General features: G+C 52.2%; 1 protein-coding gene and 1 long non-coding RNA gene across 4 annotated transcripts in view; both read right to left on the reverse strand.

Annotated features, from left to right (window-relative positions):
• Positions 1 to 1,235: 1,235 nt before the first annotated feature.
• LOC149120964 (uncharacterized) lies at positions 1,236 to 6,562 on the reverse strand. The gene is made up of 2 exons (XR_016224630.1): positions 6,269 to 6,562; positions 1,236 to 1,996 (listed from the first exon to the last, which is right to left on the reverse strand). It is a non-coding gene; the product is annotated as an uncharacterized LOC149120964 (long non-coding RNA).
• A 3,399-nt stretch (positions 6,563 to 9,961) lies between these two features.
• The window catches only part of CNGB1 (cyclic nucleotide gated channel subunit beta 1), a 65,348-nt gene continuing 61,778 nt past the window's right edge, over positions 9,962 to 13,531 (reverse strand). For all 3 annotated transcript variants that reach the window (XM_051846819.3, XM_089319721.1, XM_089319723.1), the window contains one exon: positions 9,962 to 13,357. In XM_051846819.3, coding sequence (XP_051702779.3) covers positions 13,079 to 13,357 — 279 coding nt within the window. In that variant the 3' untranslated portion in view covers positions 9,962 to 13,078. The remainder of the gene's footprint in view (positions 13,358 to 13,531) is intronic.

The following is a 13,531-nucleotide window of genomic DNA, read 5'->3' on the forward strand; positions in this document are numbered from 1 at the left end:
ATCTTTCTCTCTGCTATGGCCTGGGAAAGCAGTAGAAGATGGCCCAAGTCCTTGGGCCCCTGCACCCATGTGGGAGACCTGGAAGAAACTCCTGGCTCCTGGCTTTGGATCAGCACAGCTCCGGCCGTTGCAGCCATTAGGAGAGTGAACTAGCAGATGGGAGACCTCTCTCTCTCTTTCCCCTTCTTTGTAACTCTGATTTTCAAGTAAAATAAATAAATTTTTAAAAAAGAATGGATCTGTATTTTGAAATTTTCTTTACCTTCATTGTAATGGGATAAGAAACATCAAAATCCAAATATGATCCATCTACCCCAGAGAAAATATTGAGGACGATTCTGAGAGGCGATGAAACAGTAAGACACAAGTATCAGTGCTCAGGAGTGAGCTTCATTACAACTCGCCTGAAAGCTTTTATTAGCTGAATGTTTGCTTTGTAAATTACTTTCTGGTGGCCAAAATCAAGACTCAAGCAGCCAACCAAACAAATGCAGCTGAAGTGAGGCTTTCCCAGGCTCTGTCCCCAAGGCCACCTCCGAGACCCTCTCAGGGCAAAGCGGAAGTGGGGAGGGAGGAACTTTGTCCACCCTTGGGTAGAGAAGGCCCCTTCCACGGAGCGCAGGACAAATCCTCAGCCATCCCGGTGAGCCCCATTACCGCGCCCAGCTATGTTTGCAAACAACACTGCAGCCTGCTGCCTTTAAATGTGTCCTCGCCCATCCGTCTCCCGGCGAGGGAACCCCAGCAATGACACATTCAGTGGTCTCTTGTCTGCGTGTTCATTATTAGGGCATAGCGCCAGAAACACGTAGGAGCGTACTTCAGAAAGCTGGTGGAAACCGGCGCTACATCGTATGTCTATTACGGCACCAAAAACATCGAAATCTTCTCACATTTCACAGGAAATATGCATTTGAAAAAGATATGTGTGGCTTTCGAAATTTCTAGCACCAAGATAACCTTATTTTCAAATGCTATTTATGTATGTATGTATTAGGGAGAGATGGAGGGAGGAGAGATCTCCCGTCTGTTGGTTCACTCCCCAGTGCTACAACAGTGGGGCTGCACCAGGCCACAGCCAACACCTGGGCTCTAAATCCAGCTCTTTCATGTGGGTGGCAGGGACCCAGGTGCCGGAGCCCTCACCCACTGTCTCTCAGGGTGCGCATGAGCAGTGGTTGGAATAGGACGTGGAACCCGGACTGACAGCCAGGCATTCAGACTATCACAAGCAATTTTTTTTAAAGATTTATTTATTTATTTGAAATTCAGAGTTAGAGAGACAGAAGTCTTCCATCTGCTGGTTCACACCCCAGATGGCCACAATGGCCGGCGCTGTGCCAATCCAAAGCCAGGAGCTTCTGCCAGGTCTCCTACGTGAGGGCAGGGGCCCAAGGACTTGGACCATCTTCCAATGCTTTCCCAGGCCATAGCGAGAGTGGGATCAGAAGTGGAGCAGCCGGGATGCGAACCGGTGCCCATATGGGATGCCTGCGCTGAAGGCGGCGGCTTTACCTGCTACATCACAGCACCGGCCCCCACAAGCAGCATTTTAACCACTGTGCCAAATGCCCACCCCAAACTTGACTTTGAGTCCACCTGGGTTTCCCACAGCCTCTGTGAACTCCTAGCGGGCGTGAGTTTCTAAATGGTGCAGCGCGGCGTTGAAAGGGGACTTTCGCGGCAGCGCCGTGTTTTCCAAACCACATGACCTAGAAGTGCTTGAAGAAGGAAAAACTGCAGATGGAAAACCCAATCAGCATCTTCCAGAGGGAGTGAGTCAGACTCCCTTGGGCAGGTCCTGGAGACAGCTCTGAAGGGCAGGAATGTGTCACTGGGCACAGGCGTGACGGACGAGCGACCCGAAGGGACAGAGCGAGCGCTGGGGCAGCTCCGTGCCCGAGCTGGACTTGACCTCCGCTCAGCGTGAGCCTCTCCTGTGAGCTTCCTGTGCCTACCACGGCTACATAGACGATAGGTTCCCTTCGCATTCTAGCTGACAGATGTGAAAAAAAAAAAAAAAAAAGAATTTCAAACATACAGAGTTTCAACAAAACCTTCAATGAAATTTCTAAACTTGAATAAGGCTTAAATAGGTAATCCAAGCACTTCAGCAGAAAGTCCTTTAGTGCAGGGCACAGCCATCAGCTTTGCAGCAAAACTCAAAGAAAACACCTGCAATTCATTTCATGGCTTGCGACTCGGAAATATATTAGCTTCACGTGGACTGTCACCTCCGGGGGCCGGCGTCACCACGCAGTGGGGTAAGCAGCCATGGCCGTGACCGCCTCCCGTCTCCAAGAGCCAGTTCCAGTCCCAGCTGCTCTGCCTCTGACCCAGCTCCCTGGTGCTGTGTCTGGGAAAGCAGTGGAAGACTGCGCAAGTGCTTGGGTCCCTGCCACCCACATAGGAGACCCTGAGGGAGTTTCTGGCGCCCCTCCACAACGCGCCTCTCCTCTCTGTGTGAACCAGCAGGTGGAAGACCTCTCTCTTGCCTCCCTCCCTGTCACTCTGCCTTTCACATAACTAAATAGATCTTTTCTAAAGAAAAGCAAAATTACTTTCTGCATTCATACCCATTGCAATGCAAATGTTCTCCTGTTCTTCAAGCTCCCCCATCCCACTTGGAAATTCTCTCTGCCCAGAGATGACTGAGACTTTCCCTCTTCCCGCGGAATAGCTCGCTCTGCGCGGAGGTGGAGCCGGTCTCTCCTGCGCGGAGCACGCGGCCGCCCAGCTTGCACAAGGCCGCGCCTCCTTGATTAATGGACCTGCCAGCTCGATGAGCTGCTATCGCCCCGCAGAGGCTGAGCCCCTAGAAGGTCACTTCTTATCCTGGTTGCCCACGCACTCCTGTCTTATGAGCTCTGTGTGCCTTCCAGATGGGCCCGGGGTTTCATCTGGGGTTTTGTTAATAATCAGGCCAGTTACATCCTAGCCGATGACTGAATTATGTAATGCAGCAGAATTAATTTCTTTTGTTCAAATAATGTGCTTCATAAGATAGGCATTTTCCCCACTATTTTTCACGCCTGTCGGCTAAGCTGCTGCCCAACCATTTTAATCAATTTCTAGATCAATATAAACATTGGGTTTTCCTAGATTCTGCCTGGAGAGAATGCCCTGGAACAACAGAGCTGTTTAAAAGGGAAAAAAATAAAATCATTGACTGAAACCCTTTGCTCCACTAAGTCGAAGCCAGGGGAGCCGAAGTGGAAGGCGAGGCTGAGTGACGTCACTGCGGTGTTCACACTTTTCAGGGAGCGGCGAGGCTCCAATTCAGCCGAAGAACCGGAACTCAGACTGGAAGTGAGCAGGCTCAGGGGCTCGTCCAAGCTTCTGGATAGAAAGTATTCTTGAAAACTTTATTTATTTATTTATTTGAGAGGGCAGGAGGGAAGAGGAGGACGGGGGCGGGGGGGGAGAGAAAAAGAGAAACTCCTATTTGCTGGTTCCCTCCTTAGAGAGTGGGACTGGTGCACACTGAAGCCAGGAGCCGGGAACCCAATCCAGGTCTCCCACATGGGCGGCAGGAACTCGGGGGTCCCCTGCTGCCCCCCTGGGTCTGCATTAGCAGGAAGCTGGAGTCAGGAGCCAGAGCCAGGTGTTCAGCCCAAGCCCTCTGATGTGGGATATGCAGCTTCTCACCCAGCGTCTTAACCACCTGGCGAAGTGCCTGCCCTGAGAACATTCTGGAAAGATTGTGTAACCACTGGACAGAATAAATGTACAGGGATCATCTCAAAGTCAAAACAACGGACCACCCCTTAGAATGTGTTCCATAAAGTAAATAAAGAAAAATATTCCGGACCAGCGCTATGACCCAGCGGGTTAATGCCCTGGCCTGAAGCGCCAACATCCCATATGGGCGCTGGTTCAATTCCCAGCTGCTCCTCTTCAGATCCAGCTCTCCGCTATGGCCTGGGAAAGCAGTAGAAGATGGCCCAAGTCCTTAGGCACCTGCACCCACGTGGGAGACCCAGAGGAAGCTCCTAGCTTCGGATTGGTGCAGCTCTGGCTGTTGCAGCCAATTGGGGAGTGAACCAGTGGATGGAAGACCTTTCTCTCTGCCTCTCCTCTCTCTGTGTAACTCTAACTTTCAAATAAATAAGTAAATAAATATATTTTTTTAAAAAGTCTAAAACGTATACAAGAAAGGGAACATAAACCAACAGCCATGCACACTGGACACAGCACCCAGTGGGGAGAGGGACATGGCTCTCCCAGGGCTGGGAGGAGGTGGGATGGACCAGGCCAAGCCCCAGCTCCCGAAGGCGGAGAGCCCAGGTCACAACCAGGCTTCACCCATTTGGCGTTGCTACAACAGAATACCGCGGACTGGGTACTTTACCAAGGGAAGGGATTTCTTTCTCGTGGTTCTGGAGGCTGGGAAAGCAGTAGAAGATGGCCCAAGTGCTTGGGCCCCTGCACGCATGCGGGAGACTCAATGAAGTTCCTGGTTCCTGGCTTCAGCCTGGCCAAGCCCTGGCCATTGCAGCCGTCTGGGGAATGAACCAGCAGATGGAAGATCTCTCTCTCTTTCTCTCTCTCTTTCCAATTCTGCCTTTCAAATAAATAAATCTTTAAAAAAAAAAAAAAAAAAGGGTACTTGAACTTGCCCAAGAACAAACCCACTCCCAAGGTCACAACGTGAATCCACCAGCGGAGGTGGAGCCCTGCGGCCTCCTGCAGGCCTGGCCTGGCTACACGGTGACCATGGCAATCACACTTAAACCTGCGTTCCGGGGGGAGCACTCAGCCCACAGCACTCAGAGCAGCATCAGGACTGGAGGTCAGAGACCCATCAAGAAACAAGATAGCACCCACGGACTCCCCAGCGGCGGTGAGACCAGCGGTCCACGCTGACCCTCGGCTGAACGCACTAGGAGAAGGCCCATGGACAAAACCAGAAACGTGCACAGAACACGCAGGCGCAAATGTAAGCCAGCCCTGAGCTCAGACCAACGTGTATAATGAAACAAGGCATGTGCAGAGCCTGCACAGCTGCCCACTCCCCATTTTGCTATTTCACCCTCGAAGGTTGCCTCTGATGACCCCGCGCTGACTCCACAAACACCCAGAGAAACTGCTAAGGAAAGCAACTCCCAGTTCTCGGACGTGCCTAACGCAGAGCGCTGGAGCCCAGCAATCGATTCAGCATCAGCGTTGGCTGACGAATTAACAAGAGGCATTTTCTCATTTTCTCTATTAGGCTTCTGCTGCTATATTTAGGATCCTACTCATTGGCACTGGGTGGGTGCCCTTTGATTTCCTTCTCGCATGTCTGGGAAATTCTGTGATTCAGCCACCATTATTCTTTGTTTCGGTTTGCTGTCTTCAGAGGCATGACTCAGATCTGGACGGAAAACTCCAGACTCCGATGGATTAATGCACAGCTGAATCACACCAAGTTTCTCATCTCCCCCTTCTAGGCCCCGAAAACTCCTTCCCCATAGTCATTACACATTGTTCCCGAGAAGTAATCGGCAATAAAGGATCTACCCACATCCTCGGCGCTACCAGAAACTCAAGCCCGTGTAGATTATGTCCCGGCACAGAGGCTGGCTCCCTGGCACAGGTCCCGGCTCATACGTCCTGCCGGCAGCCGGCAGCTTCCGAGTGCACATGACTCATCCGCCAAAGCCGCTCGCCAGACTGAACCGTGGAAGTGAGCCCAGTCTGATTTTAAAACTTGTTTTAGACTTCCATATGGAAGTTTTCAGTGTTATCTGAATATTAATAATAATTTTTTGGACCTGCGTGGGAACAGCCCAAGCCTCCTGCCCCCTCTTTCTTTAAGAAGCAAAACACTGGCGGCACAGCGGACTAAGCCACAGCCTGCAGCGCTGGCATCCCATATGGGCGCTGGTTCAGGTCCCGGCTGCTCCTCTTCTGAACCGGCTCTCTGGTAATGACCTGGAAAAAGCAGCAGAGGACGGCCCAGGTGTTTGGGCCCCTGCACTGGCATGGGAGACTGGATAAAGCTCCTGGCTTCAGCCTGGCCCAGCCCCGGCTGTTGCAGCCATTTGGGGAGTGAACCAGCAGATGGAAGATTCTTTCTTTCTGTCTGTAATTCTGCCTTTCAAATAAATAAATAAATCTTAAAAAATAAAAAAGAAAGACGCAAAACACCTTTGGTCTCCCAGACTTGGAAATGTGAAAGGCCCCTCCCCCACCCCGGATAATTAGCTCTGTAGCCATTTGCCTGGTTCATTGCTTTTGTCTGGGGGCGAGAGGAGGTGGGGGTGGTTAACAAAACTCTGCTTACCTCCTAGAGAGAGGGCCCTGAGGCGACCGCTGGACTTGGGTCTGTAGGTTAAGCTCCAAGGTGTTGGGAAGACCCTGGCGCTGTCTCCCTGGTATTCCCACCTCCAAACGCTAGAGTGTCAGACCCTGAAGACTCCCCGAGGTGGCCAAAGGGCAGCACCTGCGGCGACCCTCACCTGCAGAGAGCCTGGCTGCAGCTATAGGACCCGTCCACCCCTGTTAAGGTTCCCAGAAGACCCTTTCGGGAGGGGAGGGCGTAGCCACCTCCCTCGGGTTTCGAGGCCAAGAACCATCATCTCCCCCTGTGCTCTCCCAGCGGAGGGTACCCAGGCAGAGTGCGGCCCCGGAGGAGCATGGGAGCGAGGACGGGGTACTTATTATTTACTTTAAGGCACTTAGTAAGAAATCCCATCCCTGATCCACAGCACATCTGCGTATGTGTTCAGGATAAAATTAATAAGGATAAATTGGCCTGCGCCATGGCTCACTAGGCTAATCCTCCGCCTTGCGGCGCCGGCACACCGGGTTCTAGTCCCGGTCGGGGTGCCAAATTCTGTCACGGTTGCCCCTCTTCCAGTCCAGCTCTCTGCTGTGGCCCGGGAGTGCAGTGGAAGATGGCACAAGTCCTTGGGTCCTGCACCCTCATGGAAGACCAGGAGGAAGCACCTGGCTCCTGGCTTCGGATCAGTGGTGCGCCGGCCGCGGCAGCCATTGGAGGGTGAACCAACGGCAAAGGAAGACCTTTCTCTCTGTCTCTCTCTCACTGTCTAATTCTGCTTGTCAAAAATAAATAAATAAATAAATAAATAAGGATAAATTATAAACCCCAAACACTAATAGGGGCAGGGCTGTTCTTTCCTTCACCAATCATGACTGGCTCTGGAGAAGCCGCGGAAGAGATGTCCAATCAAAAGCCTTGTCCCACCCTCCTGGACTGGGCGGTGCCTGGATTCTGAGGTGTGGGAGGCGTTGGTTCCCGTCCTGTGGAGCTTCGGATAGAATGCAGGCCGCGGAGTTGAAGTTGAATGTCAGAGAAACAGCAAATAAAAGCTTCAGTACAAGTATATCCTAAATATTGCATGAGACATGCCTATGCTTAAAAAAAATCAAACATGTGTTATTTATCTGAACGTCCAATGAACTGAGCATCTTTTTTTTTCTTTTTTCTTTAAAGATTTACTTACTTATTCATTTAAGAGAGAGAGAGAATCTTCCAAAATCCAGACCTAGCCCAAGCTGAAGCCAGGCGCCATGAGTTCCATCCAGGTCTCCCACGTGGGTGGCAGGTGTCCAGGCTCTTGGGCCATCTTCACTGCTCTCCCAGGCACCTCAGCAGGGAGCAGGATTGAAAGAGCAGCTGAAACTTGAAAGGGCGCTCCGGTATGGGATGCCGGTGTTGTAGGCAGTGGCTTAACCCACTGCGCTGGGCCAGCCCCAAGACAGAATTTTTAAAAGTATATAATGCGAGAATGAAAGTTAGCCAGCCAGGGTCACGGTGAAGGGTGTTGGCGGCTGAGGCAGGACATTGGCCCCTGGGATCTCGGGGGCGGGTCTTCCTGTCGCTGGCCAAGGTTCTGATTCCCCGAGGACTCTGCCAGTGGTCAGGGTGAATCGCCTGTTATGATTGGGGTCTGATCGCGCCATCCTGGCCACCTGGCAGCAGCATGGTGGACAGGACTGATGGGATGAGAGAGCTCTCCGAAGCCGCTAAGTGCAGCCTGTCATACAGACGGAGAAGAGGGTCCTTCTCAAGGATCACCCAGGACCAGGGTTCTGCCTTGGGGCTTTTGCTATTGAGTTTCTCTTTAGGACAGGGAGAGAGCTAGGAATGATGGGAAATGAGCCTGGCTGCCCGAGTTTCCCTCGCTGGGCAAAGCGCTCTCTCACACTGGACTGACCATCCGCAAATGAACTTGGTCTTGGTCGAAACAGCTCCCTCTCTCTTTATCCCTGTCTCTTTTTTTTTTTCTTTCTTTCTTTTTTACTCTAAAGATTTATTTACTTATTTGAGAGGCAGCGTTACAGAGAGAGGAAGAGACACAGAGAGAGGTCTTCTGTTTGCTGGCTCACTCCCCAGTGGATGGAAGGGTGGCACTTCCAGTGGATGGAAAATTCTCTCTCTCCAATAAATACTCCTTAAAATAATAATAAAGCTGTGCTGCTGTCTCATGTAACAAGCAGTCCAGCAATGAGTGGTCAGGGGTTGGCTTGGCGATTCAAGCATTTCACAGCCTGCGTGTCTCCGATTCCTGGCTCTTCAGTCGTAAGACGGTGCCTGAGGCCCCAAATATATCCTCACATCAGTGTGGCGAGGAAGAGAAAGAAGAAGGGGGAACGCCGCAATGGTGGACTTTCTTTTTTATCAAGGGGTCTCCCGTCATCCTTCCATTTATAGCTCACTGATTGAAACTGGCCACCTGGTGTGGGGAGGCCAGCGAGGCGGCAGAGAATGGTCACTGGCTTACCTGGGGACAGGGAGGGGGCAAGCACAGTGCAGCCCCCTGGAGTTAAGAGTTCCTGTGGTCTCAGGGCCTTCCCCTTGCTCTGAAGATAAACACTCCCTGCCTAGACCAGGATTAGAGCAGCGTAGGGCTCAAGGCTGACCTAGATTGACCTTCAGCTCATCATACACTCTTTGGCACACCTTAGTATACTAAATATCACAGCTGCCAGCCACCATGATGGTGACATTCCACCACATAAGGAAGAAAACGGAGTGGACGCTGGATTCCAGGACATCTCCACCGACTTCCCAGAAAAACCATGAATACGCCTCCCCTTTCATTAAAGGGCCCGTATACTCTCAAGCACGGCCCAGAGCTGGGGCCATGCCCTCCCAGGAGGCTCTGCTCCAGGGAGTCTGGATCTTTGCCTTTTTTTTTTTTTTTTTTTTTTTTTTTTTTTTGACAGGCAGAGTGGACAGTGAGAGAGAGAGAGAGAAAGGTCTTCCTTTGCCGTTGGTTCACCCTCCAATGGCCACCGTGGCTGGCGCGCTGCGGCCAGCGCACCATGCTGATCCGATGGCAGGAGCCAGGTACTTATCCTGGTCTCCCATGGGGTGCAGGGCCCAAGTACTTGGGCCATCCTCCACTGCACTCCCTGGCCACAGCAGAGAGCTGGCCTGGAAGAGGGGCAACCGGGACAGAATCCGGCGCCCCTACCGGGACTAGAACCCGGTGTGCGGGCGCCGCAAGGCGGAGGATTAGCCTAGTGAGCCGCAGCGCCGGCACGGATCTTTGCTCTTCAATATAACACTTGCCACTATTTCCTGGCTCACTCCTGGATTCCTTCTTGAAGCAAAGTCCAATACCAAGCCTTCATCTCCCGGGAGTGAGTGTGTTGCTGCCCCCAACTAAACCCGGGCTCTGTCAGCAAGGAGGAAGAGGGGAACAGCTCTCAAACTGCCCTCTCCTGCAGACAGAGCCAACGGGACTGGCTCGCATGGGTCACTGTGTTTGAGGCACCATCCATGACCCAAAGGAGATGTTCCATGTGGAGGCAGGGTCCTGGGGCGAGAGGAAGACTGAGGGCTCTTGGGGGTTTGATGAGGGCGTCACTGGCGTCACTGCAGCAGCACCGTCCCGTGGTGGGAGCTCCACCAGGGAGCCTGCAGCCAGGAAATTCACTTAGTTTTTCACACAAAGGTGTTGTCACACATGGCCGGTTTTTGAAGTGAATCCACTAGCCAGGAATGTTTGTCTAAATACTTTAATTAAAATGCCTTATAATACGAAAGCCAGAGCGTACATAAAATATTCATGTTGGCTAAGAAAAGGGATTAAAAATTCCAGGTAGCTGAACACATTTTGATAATGAATTTTTAAACAGCTCCCTGGTTTTTACTTAAAATATTTATGTAGTTAAAAAATTAACTTGCTATTCATTTCCTACCGAGATGCAGGGCACGCTGAGACATTTTAACAGAGCAGAAGAGAATCGACACGCACAGCCAAAAGTCCCATTTTTCCTGCGGAACTACAGCACCTCCAAGCTGCACCGGTCAGAGCTCCACAACCAGGCAGGCCAATTCCATTTGGAGAAGAACGCCAGCCTCAAATTCAGTTGACCTCACAGCCACATTTTATCAAAGTGTTGAGTTTAGCGAGATATCCCAGTGAAGGAAAGATACTGCTCATCTCATTCCCAAATCAATTTTCTATCCAGGACAATTCTTAGGGACCTCAAGAGTGTCCTGTCTTGTAGAACAAGTGGTAGACGTCCAAGGTCTGACATCTCAAAGAACGAGTGCCAACATAAATAGAAATAGGACCTCGCAGTGAGGCGCTGTTGGAACATTCTACATCCACGGAGGAGAACATGTTTGCTAGCCTATCTGGAGGCTTGAAATGCTTGCTAAGACAGAAGCTCCTCCAAGCTTGGCTCTTAGAACAGATGGAGTAAATGTGGGAATGACAATACGAGGTGGAACAGAAACAGGTCTCCCTAAACCACCAGACTCCCCCATTTACAGTGTTTCCCAGTGAAATGATGGCTGCGTAAGACTGATTGCAGCATGATTTTGTAATAGGCTCTACTGATTTATTTAAGAAACAGAAAATGGGAGAGAGAGGGAGAGAGGGAGAGAGGGAGAGAGAGAGAGAGAGAGAGAGAGAGAGAGAGAGAGAGAGAGAGACTCCCCCATTGGCTGGTCTACTTCCAGAGAGCCACAGTGAGCACAGCTGAAGTCAGGAGCCTGGAATTCAATCCAAGCCTCCCACAGGGGCGGCAGGGGCTCCAGCACTTGGGCTGTCACCTGCTGCCTCTGGGACTCCTCCCCGTTCTCGCTTTCTCAATCCCCTGCGGGTGAAATTTAGTGGTTATTTAGGAGAAATGACGCATGATGAGGATGGGCTAGGATGAAGTTGCATCTGGATTTCATGGAAGGTCTTGGGGGTGTGCACTAGCAGGAAGCTGGAGCAGCCCAGGCCCTCTGCTGCGGATGGACGCAGGCATCTTAATTGTCAGGCCCAACACCTGTCCCTGAAGGCAGTGCTGTTTTTCATAGCATCAGACTGGGAACAACGCAAATGCCCCTCAAAGGGAGAGTGGCAGAAATGTGATGACACACCCACACGCGGGCTTGCGCACAGCCAGGAAAAACACGAGGATACTCTTTACATACTAATGGGGAACGAGCTCCAGAAAAATAAGTAGAAAATAATAGTGATTCTAGTATTTGCCACTACTTCTGTTTAAAAAATAACCAAAAGGAGAGGAACAAGAGTGGATTTGTGTGTTTCCTTGTGGAAGCACAAACGGGTCTCTGAGAGGGCGCAGGAGTCTGCCGCCAAGGTCACTTCCAGGGAGGGGTCCAGGGAAGTCGGCTGCCCGGACTGTTTTTCCGGGGGACCCTTTGTCCCCATGGAAATGTTACTGCCTATGAAAATCAGTTAACGGAAGCTTTAAAAAACTCGCATGGGGGCTGGCGTTGTGGTGCAGCAGGTTCAGCAGCCGCTGTGATGTCTGCATCCTGTAAGGCCCCCGGTTTGAGTCCTGGCTGCTCCACTTCCCATCCAGCTCTCTGCTAATGCGCTCTGGAAGGCAGTGGAATGTGGCCCAAGTGGTTATGGGAGACAAGGACGGAGATCCAGGCTCCTGGCTCCTGCCTGGCCCAGATCTGGCTGTTGTGGCTATCTGGGGAATGAACCAGCAGATGGAAGATCCCCCCCCCCCCCAGCCTTTTAAACACATAATTTTTAAAGTATAATGACAATGTCGCTCATCGTCACATTCCATGTGCCATTCTCCCAGTGGTGTGATCTGCCATCAACTGGAAAAATCCACCCATCATCCTGGGATTTGGAAGTGTTTAGATCAGCCCAGGAACTCCCATATTGTCTAATGTTTTTCACAGTGGAAATGAACGCCATTTGTAGTTGATGGACAGCCAGATGCAATGCAAACCCCCAGAGGCCCCTTCGGCAGCTCACCTGTTCCCATCACTGTATATGGGAGGCACAGTGCCCACTGAGTTCCAGCCCATGTTCACTGTCACTGGGGGAATCGCGCGACTTGGTACTAGATCCTGCTCAGAATCCCCACCTCCCCCATGAGCCATTCCCTACGCAGAGAAAAGCCCTCTCCATAAATATTCATGGACTTGGCGAGCCCTTCCCCCCCCCTTTTTTTTTATCCTAAAAGCCACATGACCTCATTCAAGACACTTCAGGGAACTCAATGGTGTTGTCAGCTGCGAGGTTGCGAGGTTTCATTTTCTTGGATTAAGGAACATTGCTGCCACCATCCCTGTCACCAGGGTGCCCAGACCAAGCAAGACCCACCCCTGCTGCTGAGAAATGGGGCTTTTCTGGGTAGCCCTGCAGGCTCAGCAGAGCCTCTTGCCAGAAGTCCATTTCCACTGTATCTGATCATGAAGAGCCGACCAGGGAAGACAAAGGCTACCACGCCCCTTGGTGACGGACAGCAGCCCCAAGCTCGGGTCGGGACAGCCCTAAATCCTGCTCAGTTCAACCACGTGCCACCCTCCTTCCTGGGGAAAAGCCACTCATCCACCAGCCCTTGACTTCTCCAACCAAGCTTCCCAAGGGGCCCGAGCTCTGTTTTACGCCTTGCCTAATGAACTTTCCGGGGCGGGGGATAACTTTATTCTTAAAAGTGCCACCCTTTAGAGAGAAGTCAGGCTCTCGAGTGAGGGTGGGCGCTTGGGGGCACGAACACTTGGGGACGTTTGTTGACTACAAGCCCCTCCATAAGCTGATCGGTGTCTCCACCCGGGGGCGCTGCTGTGCGGCATCGGGAGACTCCCGAGCGCAGCAGGTGCCCCTGCCCGGACTGCGTGCCTGGCGCAGCCTCACTCTGCCTCGTCCTTCTTCTCCTCTGGCCCCTCCACGGACAGGATCTGCTCGCCGGACTCCGGGCCTGGGCTCGTGCGGATCTGCACTGATGGCTCCTCCGGCCGGGCCGCTTCCTCTTCACCTCCCTCGGGCTTCTCGGGGGATTCCGGGGGCGCCTGGGGTGCGTGGGGCTCTGGGGCTGAGGGCAGGTCCGGGGCGGCCTCCGAGGGAGCCACGGGCTGGTCCGGGGCTGCGGTACCTGCCTCTCCCCCCGCGGCATCTTGTGAGCTCTTGGCCTGCAATCCGGAAAGGAAGACTAGTGAGTCGTGCAGTGGCCACAGTGACTGGGACTCCTCCCGGTTCTCGCTTTCCCAGTCCCCTGCAGGTGAAATTTAGTGCACTGGGTTACTTAGGAGAAACTGACGCACGATGGGGGTGGGCTAGGATGAAGTTGCATTTGGATTTCACGG

Source organism: Oryctolagus cuniculus, chromosome 18 (assembly GCF_051225735.1).
Source record: "Oryctolagus cuniculus isolate XC-2025 breed Fujian yellow rabbit chromosome 18, ASM5122573v1, whole genome shotgun sequence".
NCBI classification, from domain to species: Eukaryota; Metazoa; Chordata; class Mammalia; order Lagomorpha; family Leporidae; genus Oryctolagus; species Oryctolagus cuniculus.